Genomic DNA, 24545 nt, shown 5'->3' with positions numbered 1-24545 from the left:
GTGTGTGGATTTTGTTGTTGGTTTTTTGTTTTTTTTTAAAGGTTATGGGGAATAAGGCAGCAATGCTATGCATGGAATTACCCTGACACGGCAATTCAGACCGTGTTGTTCCTAACGCTCTTGGAAATTGGAATGGACTAACCCATGAAACACATTAAGGTAGGACTGGCTGTGTGTGACATTATTTTTGGAGTAGATTTCCTCCTCCACTTTTAATTCACATGCTGCTTTGCTTTGCATTACCGCCACATCCGGACAAGTTCTTACATACAAGCTCAGCAAGAGAAAAAAAAATTACTCACCTCTATTTAAAGAGATATAAAAATTAAGGTTGTTCTTTATGGAAACACAAGATCTGACCTTTGGTCTGAACACTGCAGCTTAACCAGTTCCTGCCAGGGTGTAAGAAACTTTACAGAATAACTAGTTTTATTTGTAACAAGACGTTTTGTTTTAAATCGAGCACTTCAACTCGGAGCCCCTGCTTCCTGTTGCAGTTGTCAGATAACATCTTTTAACTTAGAGCTAGAAATGAAAACCCCAACTTGATTTAAATTGTTGTGACCTACGGCTAGTTAAGCATGGTGAGAAATACACGCTAAATAATGTATCATGTCAGAGTCTGTTTTGTAGATGTTTCAGCCACACACTGCATAATTAGAGCGTATTAAAAATATAAAAGAGCTGGCAAGCTTGGCAGAATACATTCCCCTTTCTGACCGAGTCCATGAGAGTCCTGAGATGAACTAGGCAGCTCTCTAATTACAAGAATGAAACAAACACTCGCTGTGCACAGGCTGGTATTCTAAAAGTGAGAAAAAGTGCTTTTGCTGTGCTGTTAACACTGCCTCAGGGCTTGAGATTTGCAGCTGGAGAAGTTGGTGATGGTTGTAATAGCTACTTTGGCCAACTTGTGCTGAGCAGCATGCTTACCGTATTTCTTTGTGCCTTATCAAATTGCAGAGATGTTCCAGCCCTGCTGGCCACCCCTTTACAGCCCCACTTCAGCTGAAGCCCCGTGTTTTGTCCCTCTCAACCTTAACCCTAACTGTAAGCTTTACCTAACTGTTGGCTGATCCTTAGCCCAAGATCTGCAGCTGTGTCTTTATTTAACAGGTTCCTTGCTGTTTTTTTTGTTTTTCTTCTTTTTTTTTCTCCTGCCTGCCTGGCTTTGGCAGTCCCACTCCAACAGGCTTTTTCTCCACTCCTAACCCCACCTGGACTTGCACCCCATTTTTAAGGCTACCAAAACCCTGGCAGGTATGTGGTAGACTTAGTACCAGGCCAACACCACACTTGAGCGTTGATCTTTGGTGTTTCCAGAGGAAGGCACACAAGTCACACTAGTCTGGAATGGGCGCTTGGTCTTGGTGTCTCTTGGAGCAGGACCGCATTTCATCCTTTATGACACCTGGGGATTAAGTCTGCATCCAATCAGACATCACATTTTCAAAATCGCTTTTCAAACTTCTAAGCTATATTCCATTTTTGGCTCTTACTTGGAATTTCAATAAAACTTCTAAAGAAAATTGAATACAGGTGTTCGCCATTAAGTACACCTAGTTTCAGAGGAACGGGCAGGTGAATTCAGCAGTACATTGTGTATAAATGATGGATGTCTTCTGCCCTTTCCAGAGGTCCAGGGAGAAATATTTCCTTGGAGGGAGGCTGACTTGAGGTTATTTAGGGATTTGGGCTGCTCCTCGGGAGCCCTAAGGCCCTCACCTGGCTGGACTGTGCTACCGCACTTAGAAAAGGGTTTTGTGTAAAGGAGGCGTTCCCACTCCTTTGTCCAGGACTTCCCAGCTGTTAGGCACCCAACACTTCATGAGGGCTCTAGAAACAGGCTTCAGATTAGCTGAAGATCAGCTCTGCACAAGATCAGCACTGCTCGAGTTAACTTGAGTATGTGTTTCCCCATCCTAGCATTAATCAGCACCCAGACTTCTGCCTTCCAGCACTGACCAACACATCCCACCCAGGCTGCCAGCTCCTTCCCTCCCTCACACATTAATTTTCCAAGGGAAGAGGCACGTGTCCTTCATCTAAGCAGACCCATTTCCCAGTTAAGGTTATAAAGGCAGATGGAAAATGTATACTGATTATAGGAAGTCCTTCATAAGAACTGTGAGAAATGAAGCATCGTACACACTGCTCACAGGTTGTTACCATATTCAGGAGAGTAAACACACCCTAGGAGAAGTATTTTAGTTCAAATCTATAACATGACATTTAATCCCACATAGAGCAACACTGACATGGGGATGACACAGGGTGAAGTGTAGTTACATCATGTGTGGTATACAAAGTAGTATTTCCCAAACAATGCATTTTATATAGATTCTTACTGTTGTCTTTGTCCAAGTCCTTAATGGTCAATGCATTCACAAGTTTTCTTCTCCGTGTTTTACACCTGCAACTACTGTTTTGCAGAACAGAGATGCAAATGTATTCTACCTTAAACGATCAGCAATCATCACAGTAGTTTCCAGCTATATATTTGTACTCATTAGTGGTGTAATACTGGGCAGGTTTTGTTTTCAGTAGCTTAAAATAGGGTTGATTTCATGTTCTTGTAACGGGCAGTGTAATTCTGTACAACTGCAGCTTTCCAATGTTCACCAGGGACTAAGACCTCCAGCCAAGCTTGCGCTGACTGCCTGTGACAGCCTCTCTGCTGCTCAGGGTGAGAAGCAGCCTGATCCCCAAACCGTGCATCAGTCATTCTAACCTGTGTTGAAATAGCACCTCTCTGAGGATGCTGCAGGTTTTGAACACATTTTAAAAATATCCAAATGAACAACATGAACATAGCTTACTTTTGTAACAATCTCTTTGTTGTACAATTGTCCTATCTTCCAGTACATTTATGGGTGTCTTACACATTTGAAAATTCTCAAAATAAAAAGATATGTAAAGGTGCACTGAACTCACAAAGGCATCGAGCAAAGATTTTCTGAAAACTAAATATTCTGTCTGGAACTGCTTGCCATTGTGCAGAAAAGCAGTTTCAGCAAAGTCCCCAGTGCTATTTGAGTTAATAAAATTGGCAGGAGAGCATCGCCTACACCAGAGGGGTACTCATCCTCCAACCTGGCTGCAGCACACTGCTCTTGAACAAGGTCTTTGGGAACAAATCCGCTGAAGTTCCTGGTAGTTTTCACCTGTCTCCAAATACAGAGCAGACGTAGAGTGCTTTATTTGAACTGGTTATCAATCAGAGTTCCTTTCATCTTCGCTTTCTTGGCTTCCAACTCAGCCTGATGAAGAAAAATGACACAATTAAATAATGTCTGGAAATGTTTCCTTTCAGTGCTCCAGTGAAGTCTGCCCTTCTTATCTGACCACTGCAAGCCTCTCACACAGAAGCAAGAGTAGTTCAAGCCTTTTTCTGCCTCTCCTCCCCTGTGGTACCAAAAGGGAGCACTACCTTTAAAGTTATAAAAAGCCCCAAAGTAACTGCACACAACACAATTTCACACCTTCTATCCTAAGGTGGATGCTGCACGTTTTTCTCTCCTCCCCCCCCCATCTCCTACTATCCTGTCACAGCAGGTGAGATCAGCTGTAACGTTCTTGCTGTTAATTCTTCAAGGCACCCTTGAAGAAGGCAGCAGCTGAGCTGGCACGTCCTCCACTACGGTGTTAGTTTGCCCTGATACCTCCTGGCAGAGACCTGCTCTGTCGAGCAGGCTTGAGAGCACGGCGTTAAGGGTGCCCTGAGTGACAAAGCTTCAGCATGGCTCCCATGCTCCTTGTCTAACAGGCCATGGGAGGTCTCCCTGCAAAATCTCTGCTGTCTGCTCTTCAGTTAGCTCTATAGGTAATTGCATATGATTTTACGTTCAAGGAGGGTAGAAAAAAATCTCTACCCAACCTGTAAAGGAAGAATGGTCCTCCCAAAGCTACTTGTTACACATGACTGTGCCATGCACTGGTCATAGTCTGACCAGCCAGATAGCTTGTGTGCAAAGCTAACAGATCTCTGAGACTTGTGTTCAACTCTGTACAAAGCACTCACCAACTCCTGTAGCCTTCTTTTGCTCATTCCCTTCCGCTCCAGCTGTTTCTCGATCACTTTTGCGTTCTGCGCGTAGGAGTCTGCAATCTCCCTCTGCAACACACACAGTGCCCCATTGCAACAGCAAACCCTAAAGCATCAACATCTCATCCCAACGGTGAGACGACCATCGGCTCTGATCGGTGGCCAGCTATGGGCTGGGCAGTTGTCCCAGGACTGCCACCAAGGGCAGAGAAAACTCACTGCTTCGATCTCTTCCTCCTCTTCATCAATTGTGGAGACCGTGACAGAACTGAACTTGCCCATGTCTTTGGTCCGTTTGGTCATCATCACCTAGGTAAGAAGCAAAGTATTTTGTCAAGCCCGGGAAGAGTTGTGCCACTAGGGGCTATTTCTCCTCCAAAGCTTTTAAGACTGCTCATACAAGTCATAAAGATTTGCTGAACTCTGTATTTGGCACAGAAGTATCCCCAGCGATTTCTGAGCTTAGAGCTGTCATCATCAGAGGCAAACTCTCTGACACGCAGTGGATTAGCCAGATTTTGAGAATCACCGTTCAGATTACCAGCCTGATCTATTTACAAATGGAAACTTTCTGGTAACTGAGCCCCAAAATAAGGCAAAGTCCAGACTGCCAAATTTGTTTTGCTTTATAGTGCTAGGACTCCAAGCTCCAGCGACCTCTTGCATCATAAACTTAAGGCAAACAGACAGGGAGAAGATGCACAACTGAGTCACTGTTTACAGGTCCTTCTCTTCCTCTTCTTTTTTTTCTTTCCTCCCCTGTTATTTGATTTTACTCACACCTCTTTGAAAAGCCCAGACAGCCTTTTTAGTGCTCTAAAGCAGGTTACCTTTTTGGGAGGTTCTTGCTTCTGCGTATAGATGTTTGTTTTCCCAAAGCCCTGCCCAAACTTGACCACAGCACCATCAACGATGAACGTCACCGGAGCATTCTTCTGCTGGTGTTGATAGAAGAGCAGCAGTCCACACCTGGAATAGAAACACATCTGTGTGCGAGAAAACGCGCGTCCTGGCCTCCTACAGCTACCTAGTGGGCAGGGTGTGAAAAATGCTAAGGGACAGCCACCGCCACGCAGGAGCAAAAATTAAGGGATGAAGGGTACTATAAGAGGGTGAAGCATCTCGTACTTGCCGCACTTCTTCCTGAACTGCCGCTCTATGCCTTCGGGCCTGGGGGCACAGAGGGGGCTGAGCGGCTGAGCGGGGCGCACCGCAGCCCCCCGGCACCCCCCCGGCCCCCCACCTGCGCAGGAAGACGCTCTCCTCCTCCTCGGCGTTGCAGAACTTGTGCGCGTGCTTGGCGGCGTCCATCACCCGGGCGCGGTCCCGCGGCCTCATCGGCAGCTTCTCCAGCTGGCAGTCTGCGGCACCACGCCGTCAGGGGGGGCCCTGCCCGCCCCCTACCCGCCCCCCGCCCGCCCCCCCCGCGCCCCGCTCACCCAGCACGAGCACCATCTGCCCGCACAGGCAGTAGTAGACGTGCAGCGGTTTCTCGCCGTCGTCGTACTCCTCGCGGTCGCGGGTGTCGGAGCACACCACGGAGCGCGACACCACCTTCGGCATGGCGCCGGGGGGCGGGGCCTCGGCGCCGTGGGCGGGGCCACCTCACCGCGAGGGGGCGTGGTCACCTCACAGAGGGGGCGTGGCCACTGCGCGGCGCCCCCGCAGCATCCGGCTCCTCCCTCTCTCTCCCCCCCGCCCCCCCACCCCCCCCCGCGGCGCTTGGTACGTGCCGGGAGCGCCCGGCGGCAGCGCAGCGATCGGCGCAGCCCACGCTCACCGCCCTCCCCCCCCCATTTCCCCCCCGCAGTGGTAGCGGCCGCGATCGTTCCCGGCCGCCGCCTCAGCCCGAGCCTCCCGCTGCCGCCGCTGCCGGGCGCCCCGCGCTGCCCGCGGCCGTGTATGAGCGATTCGTAAGGGGCGGCCGCCATGTCCACCCCGGCCCGTCGGCGCCTCATGCGGGACTTCAAGAGGTAGCGGGGGCGGCGGCGGCGGCGGCGGCGCGGGGAAGGGGGGGGGGGGGTTGTGGAGGCCGAGGGGCGCCGCGCCCGGCCGGCGGCGGAGGAGGGGGCAGCGCAACATGGCGGCGGGGCAGGGCGCGCTCCGCAGATTGCGTAGCGCCGGGCCGCGCCGCCCGCCTGCGGGTTACGCCGTTTGCGCAGCGGCGGGCGGCTACCTGCCGGGGCTACGCCGAGTGCGTAGGGGCGGGGGAGGAGCGGGGGGGAGCGGAGGGGGGGGGGGGCGGCTCTGAGGGGACGGCGGGGGGGGGGGGGGGTGCGGACCCGGCGCTGAGGCCCGGCTGTGCCCGCAGGCTGCAGGAGGACCCCCCGGCCGGCGTCAGCGGAGCCCCTTCTGAGAACAACATCATGGTGTGGAACGCCGTCATCTTCGGGTGAGTGGGGCCGGGGGCGGCGGCGGGGCTCCCCCCCCCCCCCTCCCCCCCGGGACCGGTCGGCCCGCGGTAACGCTGTGCTCTGCTTCCCTCCCGCAGGCCCGAAGGGACCCCCTTCGAGGACGGTGAGTGAGGCCGGGGGGCTCCGTGCTGCCCCGGGGGGCTGCGTCCTGCCCCGGGGCTTTGGGGGGGGGGCGCTGGCAACAGGTGGTGGCCGGGGGACACGGGAGGGAGGAGGGCGGGTGGCCGCCTGCACGCCCCCGTACCCACCGCCCACCAAACCCGGCTTTCTTCCTTGACCTGAGGAGGGGTGAGGTCTGTCGCTAGGCTGGATTACAGAAACACGCAAAAAAAAACACATCAGGGCTTGTTTCTGATTGCTAAACATGGGGATCTGGGGTCTAATTTAGCCTTATTAAGGTTTCTGTTGAGTCCCAGGTGGTGTTTCTGGGGATCCTGCTGTTTGGAGCGATGTCAAACCTGGGGCAGAAGTGCTGTCATTCCAAATTATTTGAATTCCATTTTTGTTTTTGTTTTTCTGATACTGAAAGTGCTTCACAAATCCCCATGTGAGTCAGCCGCTTAAGGAAACAGGTCGGATGTTTGAGGAAGTCCAGAGCAGAATTCTTTTTTGTTCTTGACATCTACTTCACTGCACTACAACGGGTGTCGTTTGGGGTTGAAGATTAAAAGGGCTTCTTAACTTCTAAAGCTGGCTAAATGGGTCCTTGTAGCACAGCTGTGTCCAGCTAGTGCCTGTTTGGGGTTATGGTGAATCCTTCAGCAGCTCTGTGAGAACTTGTTAGACATGAAATGCCGTCCAACTGAAATCAGTGATGCATTTTTTAAGATACTTTCAGTGCAGGCTATAATTAATCCTAGATCTCAGTGACTCATGGCAAAAGTATAAGAAAAACTCCGTAACTGTTACGTTGGTCTTGGCTAACTACTTTGTCTCTGTTTATCCTTGGAGGTAGCACCTGTAGGTATGCCTGCAAATGCCAGATGTTTTCTGTGAAGTTTTTGTGTATTTTAGATACTTCAGGCAGTTACTTTTTTTTCAAGAGATTAGTTAAGGAATTTGGTAGGGTAGCTCTTCTAGAAGACTAATGTTTGGAACTTGAATATTCTGTAACACTGACTGTAGAATAGGTAGATCAAATAAATGTATTTTATTATCTCAAAAACTTGGGATTAAGGGCTCCTTTAAACTTCAGTGAAGGGTTGCCGGAGCTGCCTAGGCTTTCGGTGCTCTGCTCTTTGGAGGCAGGAAGCCCTCTCCTTGCAGCATGGTGAAATGCAGGTTGTTTCCGTGTTCAGGCTCTTCCAGCGCAGTGTGAGGTTAACAGATGCTGTGAGGGCTGTTTTCCATATATTTCCATGTAGCTGGAGACTGTTTCAGAGAGCCCTGACGTTCTGATTGTGTCTGTGCTTTCCTGTGTGGCACTGTTGTGCCTTTATCTAGGATACTTGGGGCACCTTGTGCTCGCAGCAGCCTGAAGTTCAAACGACTGCTTGAGTCTGCCTCTGCTGTCCTCCTGCTTTGGTTGATCTAATTACACAGTCCTGGTGCATGATGGATTGCTCTCTTTGTAGCAGAGTGTGTGTTTTTCACAGTGCACGCTCAGGAAAACAGATAATGCATTGTGTTGCGGGGTATGCTTATCTCTGTCTTGCTGGGACATACCTTACATCGTGCCAGATAACCATGGGCTGAGTGCAGCCTGGAGATACGGGGCTAGGGGTGCCGGCGCTGTGCTTTCCCCTCCGGTGACAGGACTCATGGCAGCGCAGTTAGGATCCGGTTAAGCTTCATGTAGGTAAAACCAAGGAACCTTTCATCTAACAGCATTGAGCTGTTCTTTGTTCAGACCCCTGCTGGGGTTCCGTAACCCTCCTTGGGAAGCCTCTTGCCGGGCAGTATCCTTCAGAAGTCACTCTGTGTTCTCGTGTTCAGTCTCTGTCAGTCCCCAGTGACACTGTTGGACTTCAGATACCTTAATTCTTGTGAAAGTAGATGGTGAAAAGATTTAGTTGTAATCGAGGTGTAATAATCTCAACAGTGTGGGAATTACAGTTCTTCATTCTCATTGTGGTGAGGCCCTTTTCCACTGTCAGCTTCTGAGGCTTTGTAGCTTTGTCTGAACTGAAATCCCTAGGCTCGAGCACATCTGCTTGCTTGCTGTGCGGAAGAATGCTGCCAACAGCCCTCCGTTCCCTCCACCCCCAGACTTCAGAGGGTGTTTTCACATCTTGGTGTGCAGGCTGACTCGGCCTTGGAGCAACTACTAATTTAGATCAGCAGCCTACCTTCCATCTTCTGGTTTAAGAGGATTCAATTGCAGGTGTCTGCAGTAGGACCTCAGGGACATTTATCCTACCCTTCACCGTGTTTCCCAGAATCTCTGTGCTTGTGGCACGTAACGTGGTAACGCTGCCACTGATGGAAGCCCAGGTTTCCCCAGTCCTTCAGTCCTGTTCCTCTGAAACTGAATTACGATGTTGTTGTTAGTGCGGGGTTTCTGGCTCGAGAGGAGAGTTCACTAACAGCTAACGTAGTGCCCTGCCTCTCTGCCATCAGGCAGGCAGCTAGAACAGACAGCAGACCGTTGGCCCTCCAGATGGCTTGTTCCTCACCTAAGGAATGTGGATTTCAGTGCATAAAGTGGGGGCTCTTCTACAGGGCCACTGCTTCTCTGGGTCTTGCCTTGAGAATCTGAGTGGGGAGATGTGCCAGCTGGAAGCTCTCTAGCTCAGGTTTGTGTAAAAGTAATGCTGTCGTGCCCCTGCTGGGACAGGTGGCTTCCCTTTCTTTTAGTAGCTTTAAATGGATTCTGAGAGCAGGCTGCCCTCAATACTCTTCTTTGGCTATCTGATCTGTCCCCTCTGCTCCCACTTCAGTCAGTGTTCTAAAATAACATCTTCTGGAGTGTGCTTGTTGAACTCTATTATCTGATGGTTTTCTCCAGCCTACTGCTTGCTTAGTCACTCTCCCACAGAAGTGCCTGCTTTAGTAGCGCATAAAGAGGCTACTGAGAGCTGGAGCTGGGATGGAGAGCGCTGGGAGTTCTCCCAGTACTTGATTCGAAAGTGCTCGCGTTGCCTGGGACTGTCACTGTGTTGGGAAGAACAGGTAGTCCTGGGAAGATGTTTGCAGCTGGCGAAGTTGTTGCAATCTTTCCAGGGTTTGATTTCAAGCTGATCTCAAATCTGCTTCTTTGCCTCTGGATGAGCAGGAGTAAAACTAGAAAGCCCCATTGCAGACTTGCACTTATTTAGGATTTCTGCTGTTTAGAAAACTGCTGTTCTTGTTTTACAGGGAGATTGTATGCTGCTAGCCCTGTGCTCCCATGTTGGTAGGCTGCTAATAAAAAAACAAACATGCAAAAACTTATTTTTAGGACAGAGACTTTCCACTGCTGTACAGAAAGCTCTGAAGCATCTGTACTCTGTCTTCATATGCAAACGGGAATGTCAAAGCAGTGACCTTCATTTCTTGTAACTCAATGCTGTGGTTTTTGTCCTTACAAAGGAAGGAGCCCCTGGGAAATACTCGAGACCCTTACTGATTGGGGAAAAAAGGAAAAGAAATTGAAATCCTTAAGGGGGAGAAAAAAGGAGTGGTAGATCTGCTGTGGCAGCTTGGTATAGCTGTTCCTGTAAGGTGCATTTGTACTGCAGGAGAGCTGTGTGGTGGTACAGGGGTGCCCCAGGTATTTCTCACACAACATAGCCAGGCTTAGGTGGTCTGACATGATGGTACGGGAAGGGTGGAGCGCCTTGGTTACTGATGGGACTCACTAGCAGTGCCTGCTCCCTTGATGCCAGAGCCAGGCAGGTTAGTTGACAGACTTCTGATTTTTTGATTAGTGTAGCCTAAGGAGAAGGGCTAAAATAACTTACATTGATGCGGGCTGTTAGATCAGTTGGATTGGGACTTAATTGAATACAGTTTTCTGTATTTATTTTATATATTATATTTGACTGAATACAGTTTTCTGACCCCTCTTAATGAACCGTACTCAAAAGGCGACCATTGAACATGAAGTATAGATGATCAGATTGTGGTTTTTAAAATTTCCAACATGAATGTTGCTTGCAATACTGCTTTTTTACAAAATGATCTCATGATGGGAGCAGTCGATTTAAAAATATATATATTTCCTTGAAATTTAAGCCTTTTTTAGCAGTAAGTTAGGGAGGAACTCTTTGCAGAGAGAAGCAGCACTGTAGGACTGAGCAAGCTGTAATTTTCGTCCAGCATGTATGTACAATCACAGTTATATTGGTGTGTGCTTACAGAGGAATGGTACTTGTTCATCCCTTGTGTAAATTCATTCTGACTAAAGGTTACCTATCTCTCTTTCAACTGCAGGAACTTTCAAACTTACAATAGAATTCACAGAGGAATATCCTAACAAACCACCTACTGTTAGATTTGTCTCTAAAATGTTCCATCCAAATGGTAAGTACTTACACAATATCTACGTATTTTAATTACAGCTTTCTCTAAGTGCTGTAGAAAGGGACTACTTAATAAGCGAGCACCATTCCAGTGTGGTTCTGTGGGGTTTTGATGAGGGCTGTGTGTGAGCAGAGCTCAGGCTTGAGACTAAGGGTGCAGTAAGAGCAGTCTTTGTGCTTTCAGGTGACACAGCACAGTATTTTTGAGTCTGTTCTCTCAACCATCTGTTGTTAAACCTGACAGGATATTTTGTACCTAAATAGCAGGTGCCTTCAACTTTTGTCTATACATACTGCATGCATATCAAAATGACCTGAATGCAGTTGTCTGGTATCATTTTTATTTTTCCAGAAATGGCTGCCTGTATGCATGCTATACCTTGAGATGCAGTACTAGTTTCCAACCATAGCCAGTAATAGTAAGATCACTTAATTAAGCCTCTCTCTTAGTAATTAGAAGGTTGGTTCCTTGTCTCTGAACAAATACTAGCTTTGTGAAGAAGTACCTGAAACTTTCAAATGTAGCAAGTTAAGCATGCGTGGTCTAAGTGCACCAAGGGAAGGTTCTTTAGAAGCTGTCACCAGAGGTGACCAGGCACTGACTGCTGTAGGTACTTCCCAGGGGAACCTCTTATGTTAATTGCTCTTCAAAGAAGTGGTCTTGATTTGGTTCCCATGTGAGTTACATAAATTCTTTGCCTTAAATCTCTTCATGGTTTTCATCCTTTCTGTAGCGGTGGTTGCAGTGTCACAGAGAAGCTTGCAATTGAAGAATGAGCAGGGTTTGAGGCAGCTGCCAGTGACAAGCTGCATCTCTTACTATGTGCAGGCTTGTCTGGTCGATTTAAGTCTCAAACACTACTGGTTTCTGTACTGTTTGTCAGTACCTAGATTTTTTAGGATCAGGCAATACTAAGAAAAAAAATGAGTAGCTGTACAACTTCTGTTTTAAGCCATTCTTCTTGAACCTTTTCTAGTCTATGCAGATGGTAGTATATGTCTGGATATTCTTCAGAATCGTTGGAGTCCTACTTACGATGTCTCCTCCATCTTAACATCCATACAGGTAAAAGAACACTGCATGAAAAGACAGAATGAAATTAGGATGCTTAGACATTTAAAAAAAAAAAAAAGCTCAGGAAAAGTGTTTTGGTTCCTGATAGCCAGTATAGCAGCTACATGTTGATGTTTGTTAAAGTATGAATGCTTACCACGTGTAAATTCCAGATTTACTGGCACACAGTGGTCACTGCAGGGGTACATCCAGTGATTCCACTGCTCGGGTACTGCTGCATTGTAAAGAGAGAGCTTATAATAATGTCCAACTGGAATAATGCAATGTATCTTACCTACAGCTAGCTGAACTTCTCTGCTCCTACTAGAACTATGGATAGCTTAACGAATATGTTGCTGAAACCCTACGTGCTGTCATGTGTCTAAGAGTCTTTTTCTTTTTGCACAGTCTCTATTGGATGAGCCAAATCCTAACAGTCCAGCAAACAGCCAGGCAGCTCAGCTATACCAAGAGAATAAGCGGGAATATGAAAAACGGGTTTCTGCAATAGTAGAACAGAGTTGGCGTGATTGTTGACCCAGGATGATGCAAATGAACACTCTGGTGATGAGGAAAATACATGAAGTGTCTGAGTCATCTTCTTCCTCCTAGCATCACTGCATTTACTTTGAAAGCAGAATAGCTGTTGTGCTGTTGCCACCCTCCCTTGCTGAAGCTTCTTCTCCTTGGACATCAGAAAGCACCCACTTTGAAGTCAAATGTACTGTACTTGGGTTACTTGCAAAAGAATTACTGATGCTGAATTCATTTTCTGTGGTCCCTCTCCAGTCTTAGGGCAGTATTGTGCATTTCTGTAGTGTACACTAAGCTTTTAATTGTAATTGTGTTATACACAGTGATGCTTATGTGTAGCTTGATAAAAGGGATGTTTATATACATACACATTTTTTAACTGATATTACTAAAGTGCTGATCTGTCCAGGCTGGTCATTTACCATTGGTTTAGACCCCACTGCATTTGTAAGTACTGAGTGAAGAAATAACCTTGTTTCCCATTTGTATTGGTTTATCAACTCCTTACTTATGGAAAAAAACAAACAGCTAAACCAATTGCCATTCAATTAGTAAGACCATGGAATGCTAGTCACTTCTGCACCTCCCATGCAGGATTTATGTACAGGTATACATAAATCACTACAGTTGTGGTACTTTCATCTTTGCTGAGGGTGAGAAACAAACCCTGTTTTTTTATTTTAAATAGTGTGTTAAAGGACATGCCTATAGAGACTGCTTAAATAAGTTTCTATAGTCTTGTTGCTGACATTACTGGACAAAAGCAGGTGGAGCTGTGGTATTCCGAGTGAGAGACTTTCCCAATTCAGGAAGAGGTAAAGCCTGAAGTGTTTCAGAGGTGGAGTTACTCTTTCAGTGTCTTTCTCCTTCCCCTCATCTTTATCTGAGAAAGATAAGTTCTTTGGGATCCAACTTTGCCTTGTGGAAAGTTTGAATAAAGTATGGGGTAGTCTCTGCAGTTCCTGTTCTTTGTTGATTGTGTGGTTTACGTGAGCTACTGCTGCATGCTTGAGTTAGTATTCCTTCCATTTTATGAAAGTATTTTTTTCAACTCTGAAAAAAACAGTTCCAAGTCCATACTCACTTTTCTGTAAGGCTAAGTTAGTACATTTGGATACAGTACCTTAAGCAGCAGTGTGGGATGAAACCTTCCAGTTGTGTTGTCCACTGTTCCAGTGTCTTTTGTGTGCACATTGGTCTGTTAGTTGAGAAGTATAACTTTGCACAAGTAACCCATGTAAGAAACTGTACATTTTTCAAAACTTGTAAATAAAAGTGTAACCTTAATGCTTATTGTATAAATAGGCAAGAGGTGTACAACTGTGATTATTTTACTGGGGATGATAGGAAGTGTCAGGTAGAAGCTGTTGATTTCTACAACCCAGGCTATAAAATACTTGCTTACCTTTTGGGCAGGACCTGTTGTGCTCAGGCCAAGCTCTACATTCACCTTGCAAAGAAAATCAAATAAGCCCTTCCAGCTAGATCAAGGAGGCCTGGAGAACAAAGGAGGAAAGACAGGTCAGTATCAACTAGCAAGCAGAGAAATTAAAAAACAGACACAAATCCTATCAAGAAAAACACAGAAGGCTCAGGACCATTCCATTCCTATTAGTAGTAAGCTGTTTAAAAAAAAAAAAACAAAAACAAAAAAAAAAAAAAAAAAACACCAAAAACCCACAAAAACAAACCTATCGTAAGTTTTTAACAGCAACTTAAAACCTTCCATAACTAATTGTTAGGGGAATCATATTTCTATTTCATGCCTGTCTAGGAGAGAATAGGATTCAAAATGACGTACAACACAAGCCGCTCCTGTGCCTTAACTCCACCAGTAAGACAGAAGCTGCCAGCTTCTTCAAAAGATATCTACCAGGCTTTACACCTCTTCTCCTGTGCCAACGCTTCCGTGCTAACACTTCTCCCCTGGAAAAGGCCTTTTGTCTTACGCAGCACAGCTTTTCACCACTGAAGTCCTACTCAGCAATCCTTGCTAGTGTTCCTAAAGGACAGTAGCTTTTCTGGACCCTTGAACCAGCAGCTTTATCAGCCACAAAAAAAACTATGAGAGGTAGGGAGAGGATTCAACTCCATGCACTAGACCCGATAGGCTCTTACAGACACAGTGAGTCTGCCTCAATTAGTTTCTTTAGCATTCCCTGTGCACAACTTGCCCAAGTCGGAGCCAGTCAAGAACGAGCATCTGGTTACACCAAATTACACCAGTGCAAAACAGCCCCACTGCCAGCAAAGACCAAAGCCAACCAAAAGGCGTATGAAGGCTCGTAGCCATTTCCTCAGTACCATCTGTAGCTCATTCTGCTTTTCTGAATGGCCCAAGTCATTCTGATCTCATAGCAGCCCTTCCATTTTTGTGTTTGTCTTGCTAGTCACTAAAATAAAAGCTTCGACTCTAAGGCAGCCAGAAACATGAGCACAGAGGTGCAAGAACCTCGCCTTTACTCCTTTCCTCTGCCAGTCCTTCATCCACTAACTCAACATTAAACCACGCAGTGCTGGCTCCAGCAAGCTGCATGAACAGGAGCTGGAGCAGGCAGCAGTTCTTCACTGCCAACAGCTGACGCCCAGCCGGCCAAACATCCAGCAGCAAGCAGGAAGGCAACAGAAAGGGCTGGCACAGCGCTACCCCACTGGGCAAAGACTTCGGGCCCTAAAAGCCCAGGGTGCTACCCAGGAGAGAATAAAACCACCACCGACACCTTGCAGACTCCCTGTTGCTCAGTACCTGTTACAGTACCATTACAGTTATCCTCTGCCCCCTACTGCTCAGCAAAAAGACATTTTTCAGCCCCAATACCGCACTGGTGCTCTCACCACCCTGCCTGGTGTCACCAAGCTTTAAGACCTGCTGATAACCGAGTTAGGGAGGGGGAGCCGCACTCCTGCTTGCAGGAATATCTGCCCAGGAAGTACCAGGCTTCTTCCACACTCCTACACTGCCATCTGCTATAGCCCAGCCTCCCTGGGAGCAGAATTCAGAAGGAGAGGGAGCAGTGCACAAATAAAAAGAGGACCCTTTCAGAATTTTCTACCAGATTATTTTTCTTCAAAAACAGCATCTTATTTCAGAAGCCCAAGCTAACAGAAGCTGTGCTGAAGCCACCCAGTTAAAGACAGGAGGGGATGCTTACCTGGAACTGGAATTCTTCCAGGGCAACCTCTTCCTTTTCACACTGCTGCGATGAAAACATCTCTAGCTGCACGTCACCTCCTGTCTCTTCTGTTTCATCAGCAGGGGTCAGTCACCCTCTCCTCAGAGCCAAGAGTATTAAAAAAAAAAAAAAAAACAGTGTAAGAGGTGGAAAAAAGATGTAGGACAATGCAAAGAGTGAAGAGGCAAATATGGGAAGCAGAAAACCAAAAGCTGTAACTGGGACATAAACCATCAGGCGAACAGGTGAAGAAATACTTCATTATGATTGTATTTGTGCTACAGAACCATCAGCCGTCCCCACTGGTCACAGAAAAAAACAACGAACAGCATCTCTGAGCAAATCTTACACTTGGCTTTTCCAAGGTCAATCCCCGACCTCCACATCTCCAGGCATGAAGCAGGCATTCCTCCAAGGCTGGAGGCTCCGTGCGTGGTGCAGCGCTGCAGCCTGCTCCCCAGGCAAGGAGAGGAGCGCTCCACACTCCCGGTGAGATGCTGTGCTCACACACCTCCGAGCAGCACCACGCAGTTTACTCAGGAACTGCCCTCAACATACACAAGCACAGGTACATTAAATTAAGCGAGCAGAGAAATGATTAGGCACAGAGTTGGTTTTGCTCAAGATTAAACAGCTTATATTCAAAGTAAAAAAATAAGTTATGCAACAGTCCCCATGAGCATCTCTGACGCGTGGGCTCTGCGTTTACCACCCGGTTTGTATTTCACACATTACCGTGGCATTTGCACATGTGTCAAGCAGTGCTGTTAAGTAAAAATCCACTGGAATTACCTACGTTCAACACACTCACGGCTAAGATGCTTTCAGTGACTTTCAGTATGGGAGACACAAGGTAGGAACCTGTGAACAGAACTGTAAGCTGGTTAAGGACACCTCTACATACATACACAGCAGAGACAAACATGACTGTACCATAGATATGTTTCTCAAGAATAAATGCAGTTTTCGCACTTTTTTTTTCCCCCAACACAACACGTGACAAATCTTGTGGTTGTTTTTTTTTCCAGAAATAAAGCTGTATTTTTATTGTCATTAATACCAACTTTACATACAGGTTTATTCCTCCAAACTGCATTTCCTTTGCTTTTCATTATTTTTTGTTGTCGTAAAAAAAAAAAAAAAAAGCTTTTTTTTTTTTTTCCTTTTCCTTTCTCAGACAAAAAGAATAAGGAAACTATAATTTTAAATGGTGTCAAATTCCTTCTGGTTGGATGTGTGTTTTTGCTATTACAAAACTATTAAAATATGAGGGAGCAAGTAATATCAAAGACATACAGTAATAGCACTACTGGTTCGGGGCTGTGCTAATACACTTGAACAGAACTCGGTCAGTCCTAATTGACTAGTAACATTTCCGAAATTGTATGAGCAAGGTAAAAGATTTCAATGTTAATATATCCCGCAACAAGAAAATGCAGCATCTTTCTTTCATCGGGTGTCTAGGAAGTTTCAGTTCATCGCTACTCCCACCAGTGAAGTCGGACACCTAACCTCAGTTTGCCTGAGGCATGATCAGCTCATAATGCCCAACCTGGCCTTCTTGCTTCAGCTGGTCTATGAGATCCTCCTTGCGCCGCTTTCTGCTTACCACCAAGTACCTGTCATGGCCCTGCCCGTGAGATTTACTCTTAAGACCATATTTTTGGGCAATCTGATGTATCTGCTTCCGCTCGTCGTTCGTCAGTTCTGTAGAGAACGTCAAGTCAACGTGACTTTCTGAGCGTGCATAGTTTCGAATGATCTGTTCGATGTCTCTTTTAGCGATTTTATTTACCCTTTCCACATCAAGCCCCAGTCCTTCCCTTTTAAACTGCTCCTTCACTGAAATAGGCTCTCTGATTCCTTCGCCGTCTTTCCCTAGACCACCACCTGTCCAGCCCATCTTTCTTAAAATTTGATTCCCAATGTTGTCTTCTTTGATCTTCTGCTTGAAAGCCTCTTCTGCTGACCGACCCTGAATCTCGTTTCTAGAGATGACGTCTTCAATGGTGCCTTTCTTCAGGTTATTAACAACAGTCGGCTGAGTCTTTTTGAGGATTTTCACAGCTTCCTCTGCTGCCTCATGCTTGACAGATTTCTTCACTCCAACTGCTTCCGCAATGAATTCGTTTTCGAGCAGCACCTTGCACTTCCATCGCATGCCAGTCATCCTTTCAAAGACGTACTCTACTGTCATCTTGTTAAACTGTGCGGTGTCATTCAGCGTGCACACCGGGTTATCCGAGTTCTCGTAAACCACCAGGTCCTTCAGGTCCTTCTTCCTTCCGGAACCCCGCGAGGAGCAGCCCACCTTCTGAACCTGCGTCACTTTGATGGCAGTTACATTTGACTGCGTCTTCTGCAAAATCTTCAAGGCCTCGTCGGCTGCCGCGTGCTTGCTGGTCTTCTTGGTACCGTATCCCTCGGCTAGGCAGTGATCTTGTAGATACACTCGACAGCGCCACATGCGGTTGGGCATTAAGTCATATTTATACTCAACAGACATTTTATTATACGAGGCCGAATTGTTAAGGATTCCTATCGAATCACTAGCGTTCTCCGTGAGGACAAAACTAGTCCAGTGTTTGCTGGTGTTGGGGGAATTTTTCACAGACTCAGAACCAGGCTGCATGGGGACGCAGTCCCTGTTGGCCACCACAAACTCCTCGTGAGGTTTGAGAGCTGGAGGGAAATCCGTGCGGTTCACGCCTGCCTCGCACACCACCAGGTCTTCGTGGTAGGTGTGTCTGAACTTGCGCTGAACAACCCTGACTTCTACAGTCTTCTGCAGCAGCCTGACTGCCAGCTCCGCAGCTCGGTCCCGCGACCCATTTTTGCTGCCAGCATAACCGGTGGCCAGGTAGACGTTCTGACATCGTACTTCACAGGCGAAGCCATCCGTTAGGAGCTTCTTACTCTTCGGGAGGTCGGCAGGAGCGATTTCTTTCAGAGGAGCATAAATATATTCAGGATTTGTCTTGCAGGCCTGAATTGAACGCGTCAGAAGATACGTATAGTTAATTTTTTCAGTCCCGGTGTTTGCATCTGGGTTAGCAAGGTTTTTCCAGACAGCTGCTGACAGTTTCTCGATAAAGCTCTGCTTCTGCATTATAGCTGACGGAGGGAAGGTCTCTGACGCAGACTGGACAGCTGAAGGAGAAACAGAAACCTGCAACGCGCCACTTGTGGTAGTGTCCACACTGTTCACAGCCTTACTGGCTGCTGCTGGCTGGCTGACGAAGCCAAGCCCAGCCGTGTTGGAGAGCTGGGGATCCACCTCCTGCGCGTTCCTTAAGGGAGAATTTGTACAGTTCTCAGCTGGCTGTGCCACGCTGTTGGTATTTGCCTCCTGGTTCACTTCCTGCATTTGGTTATCCAGAGGATCCTCCTTCTTCTTGTCTTTCTCTGCGCTGGTCACGAAGTGGATGGGTTCAAAACGCGGTCGCACCCGGAACCTTGGGGCCATCTTTTTGGGAGGCTCAGGAACCTCGTCTGGCTCTGGACCTGTGGGGTAGAAGAAAATTCCAAGATTATCAATAAATACGTGCTGTGACAGGGAGACAACGTCTTCACAGAGCCATCTCCAGGAGGAGCATGCAGGGTTCAAACACAGGATTCCCCCTTAGCCACAAACCAAAAGGTTTCCTTCTGGAGATGCTTGCAACCGATCAAAACAGAACATTCATTTGTGGGCAGATCACTTCAGGGATAGCCCCAGATCCACAACTATCATACAAAAGCCTCTACACATTTAGCTGCATGGATTTTAGGTCTGAATCACTTGCTCTGCCCCCCAGCATGGCTCAATGAACCATTTCTGAAGTGAATCCACATTACTGACAGACCTCATTTCTTAACGAAGAGAGATGTGAATGAAGCACAGCATCCTGGTACACACAGCTACTGCAGAAATGCCAGAACAGCCGATAACTCTGTGACTCTACCTCGAAAAGACGGCTACACAAGGCATCTACTGCAAAAGATTGAGCCCCCGCACGCTGAAGTGGTACGTGGATGTGATTTCAGCAGAGGAGCAGAAGGCCACCTTGGCACCCTGGAACAAACTGCCTGATGCAGTGCCAGCGCGTACAGCTGTGATGCAGGTCAGGTAACATCGTGCTACCACCGCACATTTATCGTAACCTAGTTCAGTGCCGCTGAAAAAAGCACTTCACATGCAGCAAAAACAGGCACTCCAATGAGGTGACGAAGCTCTTACATGTGTTCAATCCTTCGGTTGTCACAGTGCTGATGACTTACAGCAAGGTTTACGTTTCTTGTTCAGCTTGGATTTCTGCACTGCAGCAGCATCTAAAGGCCCTCAGCAGCACAGCAGCTCTTTGCTGTGTGTGTAGCACACAACAGAGACCCCTTCCCAAAGCACTGCTGCCTAAGGGACAGACGTAGCATGGGAGGGACGTCGTGTTGTTCTCAATTTTGCAAATGGGGCAGGGAAGCTCAAAAGATGACTGCATGATTCTGATCACCCCGCTCCTTCCCAAGACAGGGCAGGGAGCTCTGAGGGCCTAGAGAGAAGCCTGGGGATGGCGCTGCGGACCAGCCAGCCCGCTCTGCCCACTGCTTTTCCTTCACAGGAAAAGCTACAGCTGGAACATCCATTCCTGAGAGCATGGGGCTGGGCTGAGCTACCCAAGACTCTTCCAGGCCCGTCCTGACAGCCAGGCTCTAGGCAGGCCCTCCCTCAAACCCAGAAAGCTGAATTCCATACCTCCACACACACATACAGCCCCATCTCAGGTGACAACATCACCCCTCACTACAGCAAAGGACAATCAGAGCTAGTTAATGACACAGATCCAACTCCCTAACGCTATCATTAGCAAAAATCTATTACATGGCAATTTCAGTAAAAATTCCCTAAGCAAAATGAGACCTCTGCGTGAATTACAACCTGTGATATGGCAGAGAAGGGAAACGGCTGCAGTCCAACAGAGCACAGCCCAGTCCCTCTCCTGCCTGCTATGGGCCCACGCCACCCCACTGTCTGCACACCCAAGCAGGGACAGGGACAAGGTACTCACTGTCGGAAGGAGAGAGCTGCCTCTTCAGCTTCCTGCAAGGGACGAGCTCGAACGTCCGCATCTCCCCGATGTCGATGCCTTCGGCCATCTTGAGAACCTTCTCCATCACCTGCGAGCCGTATCTGCGTGGATCCAACAGCACAGCGCGTTACAACTGCTCCCGCGGGGGCACCCGGCCTCAAACCGAGCCCTCCTGCACCTGCTCCCGAGCCTAAATCACCCTGAGTCTTTGTGTCAGTGAGGGTCCCGGCACTCACCCCAGGCAGACAGGTCAGCCAGAAAAAAAACACGTCTTTTAAAAACAGCCTGCACGATAAGCAGGACCTTTTATTATGAAAAAGAAAAAAAAAAAAAAAAGAACTACAGCTGTCTGAGACACTGAACATGGTCCTACAGAGCCCCTCACCCTGCTCCAGTACTAGCAAAGGACCTGAGCACTGACCAAAGCCTGACACCAGCACAGCGAGGCTGGGGCAGGAGAGCTGCGAGCAAGTCGCCTCATCCCCAGTGAACCCATCTGTGAATAACAAGCAGAGCAGCCACCCAACCCAGGGGGTTTAAAACTTTAACATATATGCAGTATCTGCCTAAATGCAGCACTTGGCAAGGCTGTGAGGATCACTGAGGGGGATGGAGGAGGTAGTGTCTCAGCGGGCAGTGAGCCAAGCACTGAGGTTCCTGCCCAGGTCAGCAGCCGCAGCCCGCACGTCACCAATCCCGAAGTCACAGCTGTCAGGTGACAAAGGCACTCCTCTGCTTTTATCAGCCACTCTCCAAAAAGCTGTACTCGGTTTTAGCTTGGGAGCTGTCCATGAAAAGTTTTCAATCCCTGAGCCATGAAAGAGGCGAGGTGGCTGCCACAAGCTCTGTGCAAAGCACGTACCCCGCTGCAGCTTCGTGGAGGCAGGACGTGCACTGTGAAACATCCTGCTCGGCTGTACATCCCCGACCCTCTGAGCATCCCATTACTTCTAAGATCTGTCACGTTTTCAAACCGTTTGCAAGGCTAAAGCTGAGCAAGAAAAATAAAAAAAAAAAAAAACACTTTCTAACTGATGCAAGCTTACAAACATGGCACAAAACTAGACTCAGACAGCTTTGCGCTGGGGCTCAGAAAGGAGAAAAGGCAACCGTGCACCTGCTCCACGAGCAGCTCATCTTCAAGAGACAGCAGCCAGCGACACCACCACTGAACCAGCTGTAAGCACCGGGGCTCAGATTTCTGCCAGAGGAAGAGCAGACCTGTCCCAGCACGTGTTCGCCTAACCTGGCTGCTGCAATCTCACCTCGTGCAGGCTGCACGTGGAGGCAGAGGAACGCCATGCCTCCGATGCCTAACTGAAGTCTGCCCGCTTTGGTTTAAGTTTGCTACCCCCTGTCCTGATCCCAGCATAACGGGTTATTTCCCCCATGGTACAGCTACCTCTAACACATCCGAGAACATATTCAGCTTCCCCTGCAAGCTCTAAGCTAAATGCACGCTGTTATTTAACTGCTTCCCTACAGACCACATTTTCTAAGGCCTCTGGACGTCCTCCAGACAATCCTCCAACAGAACACTCCCTCAGGTTTCATCAGCAAAGACTCTGATAAGCAGGTGGTCTTCAGCTGTCATACAACCAACGATAAAAAAAAAAAAACACATACATACAAAAAAAGATTTAAAAGAGAAAACCACAGAACTCTCCCAGCCTTCAAGTTATTCACTTTACAGAGCAGCTCTGCATAAAGCTCCCACCTGCTCCCTGGCAGCACTGTGCTCGCTGGGCCCATGCAGTGCATGCAGGTTTGTGTACAACACAAGCTTTGGGGAAATCTCCTTACTGATATCAACTCTGCACAGCATGCGTAAACCTATTGCTTGTGTCTCCCCTGAGAGCTGCTGCTAAAGAGGTTCATCAGGGAAAGTATGCGCACTCTCAGGCGTAACTTGGGTCATTTTTCATGTTTTGAGGTCTTGCCATATAGCCCTTCACTTCTGCTATCAGCGCCCTGTGTCCACATTGCAGCAGTGCTGTTGCCAAAAGCACCGTCACAAAGGCCCTCCACTAAGAGAGCATAAAAACTTACACACAGACCAAGCAAACCATGTCTGAAAACGATACCCTCAATCTGAATAATCTAAAGTTTTTAGAACTTGAAACTACTTTAACACTAAGGTCAACTTTAATGCTCACGGAGCAGAATGGTTTAGTACTTGGATCACAAAGTAAAAGAAGAAGACTTAGAGAAGTCAGCTTGGACCTGTGTTGCCCAACAAGACCCTGGGACAGTAATGTTAACAGAAGTAAAGCTTCATGCCCTTCAGTGCTCACAGGTCCCTCTCCTGTTGCTGCACAAGTAACTGCAGTTATGAAGCTGTCCCTCCTGCCTCGTGTCCGGCAGGACACCAGCCCCAGCACCAGAAGTGCCAGGCGCGATGTGTGAGCTTTCTGGCGACCCCAGAGCCTGGCTGGTTGTTTCTGCACCTCAGCAGCGATGCTGGTGAAGGTGGGAAACCTCTTCCACTTGCTTGGCCTGTTCCTCTCAGAGAGCACCAAACTGGGTGTTAAGGGCTGCTTTATGCTTGCAGGGACGCTTTCTTCTCAATTAAGCCACAAGGCACCCCGCCACGTGCTTCAAAAGCCCTCAGGAGCAAAACACCAACACCTACTTCCAAAATACAAAATATACCTGTGCTTTCCTAGTGCCCTGCTCCTCCTCTGCTGCTCCCCATGTCCTCTCCCTGCCCCATGTCCTCTCCGAACCCCCCAGGGCTGTGCTCAGGGGGCCGGGACGGGCCTGACAGCAGGGCTGGGGCCTGTCACAGCCAGGGCATGGCCACAGGGCTCCTCGGGGAGCCATCGCCTCAGGGACCCCCTCACCTCAGTGCCCCCCTTACCTCAGTGCCCCATCACCTCAGGGACCGCCAAGTTCACCTCAGGGCTCCCCCCAGCTCCACCTCAGGAGTCCCAAACACCTCATATATCCCTCCTTCCCCTCAGAACCTTCCCCTTTACCTCAGCAGCCATCCCCATTACCTCAAGACCCCCTCCCTTCACCTCAGCCCCCTCCTTCCACCTCAGAGCCCCCCTCATTACCTCAGGGACCCCCCCCTCCCCACCTCAGGACCCCCTCCCTTCACCTCAGCCCCCCTCCCCGTCCCCTCAGGACCCCCCCCGCCCCACCGACCTGCATCCCATGAAGACGTGGTTGGCCCAGAGCACGGACAGTGCCAGCAGTTGGTCGATGGCGGCCCCGGGATACCCGCGGAGGTGGCGGAGGATGAAGCGGCGGCGCAGCGCCCATTGCCGCTCGCTCTCGTGGTACTGCCGCCACTGCTCCAGCACCGCCTCGGGCACCTCCTCCGCTGCCGGCGGCGACGGCATCGAACCGGAGGCCTCGGCCGCCCAATCGCCGGGCATGGGCGCGGCCGAGAGGCGCTCCGGGGCACCGGGCGGGCCCGGGCCCCACGTGCGGCACGGGCCGGGCCCGGCTGCGGGGTGCCGGGGGGGTCCCGGTACGGCCCCGGTGCGGCCCCGGCCCCGCGCTCCCCCCCCCCACCCCCGGCCCGGTGCGGCCCCGGCCCCGCCCCTCCCCCTCCCCCTCGCCGGCTCCGGCCGCGCTCGCGCCGCGCGGGGGCCCCCCGGTTACCGCCGCGTCACGTGGCCGCCCGTCACGGCCGCGCGAGACGCCGCGAGACTCCGCCGCCCGCCCCGGTCCCGTCACGGAACGGCGCCGCCCGGCGGCTTACGCAGGGAGCGCAGCGGCCACGCCGGGAGCGCGGCGGTACGCAAAGCGCGCGGCGGCCTACGCAAAGTGCGCAGGCGCCCCGCCGCCGCCGCCGCGCCTCAGGAGGTTC

General features: G+C 49.1%; 3 protein-coding genes across 3 annotated transcripts; 1 reads left to right on the top strand and 2 right to left on the bottom strand.

Moving 5' to 3' along the window:
• Positions 1-2819: 2819 nt before the first annotated feature.
• On the bottom strand, positions 2820-5627 carry STEEP1 (STING1 ER exit protein 1). Its single transcript, XM_084294005.1, has 7 exons — positions 5485-5627; positions 5289-5406; positions 5174-5215; positions 4876-5014; positions 4265-4354; positions 4022-4114; positions 2820-3260 (listed from the first exon to the last, which is right to left on the bottom strand). Exons 1-7 carry the CDS (start codon positions 5606-5608, stop codon positions 3198-3200), a joined length of 669 nt encoding a protein of 222 aa, XP_084150131.1. The 5' UTR covers positions 5609-5627; the 3' UTR covers positions 2820-3197.
• Positions 5628-5816: 189 nt separating this feature from the next.
• On the top strand, positions 5817-13447 carry UBE2A (ubiquitin conjugating enzyme E2 A). Its single transcript, XM_084294212.1, has 6 exons — positions 5817-6018; positions 6357-6437; positions 6537-6562; positions 10813-10902; positions 11879-11967; positions 12364-13447. Exons 1-6 carry the CDS (start codon positions 5975-5977, stop codon positions 12490-12492), a joined length of 459 nt encoding a protein of 152 aa, XP_084150338.1. The 5' UTR covers positions 5817-5974; the 3' UTR covers positions 12493-13447.
• A 3241-nt stretch (positions 13448-16688) lies between these two features.
• Positions 16689-24238, bottom strand: NKRF (NFKB repressing factor). The gene is made up of 3 exons (XM_084294081.1): positions 23876-24238; positions 20705-20826; positions 16689-19166 (listed from the first exon to the last, which is right to left on the bottom strand). The coding sequence occupies exons 1-3, from the start codon at positions 24106-24108 to the stop codon at positions 17176-17178; spliced, it is 2346 nt and encodes a 781-aa protein (XP_084150207.1). The 5' UTR covers positions 24109-24238; the 3' UTR covers positions 16689-17175.
• Positions 24239-24545: the final 307 nt, after the last annotated feature.

The sequence above is a fragment of the Netta rufina genome, assembly GCF_964035555.1.
Source record: "Netta rufina genome assembly, chromosome: 12".
NCBI classification, from domain to species: Eukaryota; Metazoa; Chordata; class Aves; order Anseriformes; family Anatidae; genus Netta; species Netta rufina.
Note: the sequence above shows the minus strand (reverse complement) of the source record. Positions and strands in the feature narration are given on the sequence as shown.

What these genes read in the sequence shown, in the direction of transcription:
- STEEP1 (XM_084294005.1), bottom strand. Translation starts at nt 5,608, where the DNA reads ATGCCGAAGGTGGTGTCGCGCTCCGTGGTGTGCTCCGACACCCGCGAC. An exon ending in TTCAGGAAGAAGTGCGGCAA is followed by an intron (nt 5,015 to 5,173) that starts GTACGAGATGCT and finishes TTTCTATTCCAG; the next exon opens with GTGTGGACTGCTGCTCTTCT. An exon ending in AAAGAAGGCTACAGGAGTTG is followed by an intron (nt 3,261 to 4,021) that starts GTGAGTGCTTTG and finishes TTTCTTCATCAG; the next exon opens with GCTGAGTTGGAAGCCAAGAA.
- UBE2A (XM_084294212.1), top strand. Translation starts at nt 5,975, where the DNA reads ATGTCCACCCCGGCCCGTCGGCGCCTCATGCGGGACTTCAAGAG. An exon ending in CTCATGCGGGACTTCAAGAG is followed by an intron (nt 6,019 to 6,356) that starts GTAGCGGGGGCG and finishes CTGTGCCCGCAG; the next exon opens with GCTGCAGGAGGACCCCCCGG. An exon ending in CCATCTTAACATCCATACAG is followed by an intron (nt 11,968 to 12,363) that starts GTAAAAGAACAC and finishes CTTTTTGCACAG; the next exon opens with TCTCTATTGGATGAGCCAAA.
- NKRF (XM_084294081.1), bottom strand. Translation starts at nt 24,108, where the DNA reads ATGCCCGGCGATTGGGCGGCCGAGGCCTCCGGTTCGATGCCGTCGCCG. An exon ending in CACGTCTTCATGGGATGCAG is followed by an intron (nt 20,827 to 23,875) that starts GTCGGTGGGGCG and finishes GGATCCACGCAG; the next exon opens with ATACGGCTCGCAGGTGATGG. An exon ending in GCAGCTCTCTCCTTCCGACA is followed by an intron (nt 19,167 to 20,704) that starts GTGAGTACCTTG and finishes TCTACCCCACAG; the next exon opens with GTCCAGAGCCAGACGAGGTT.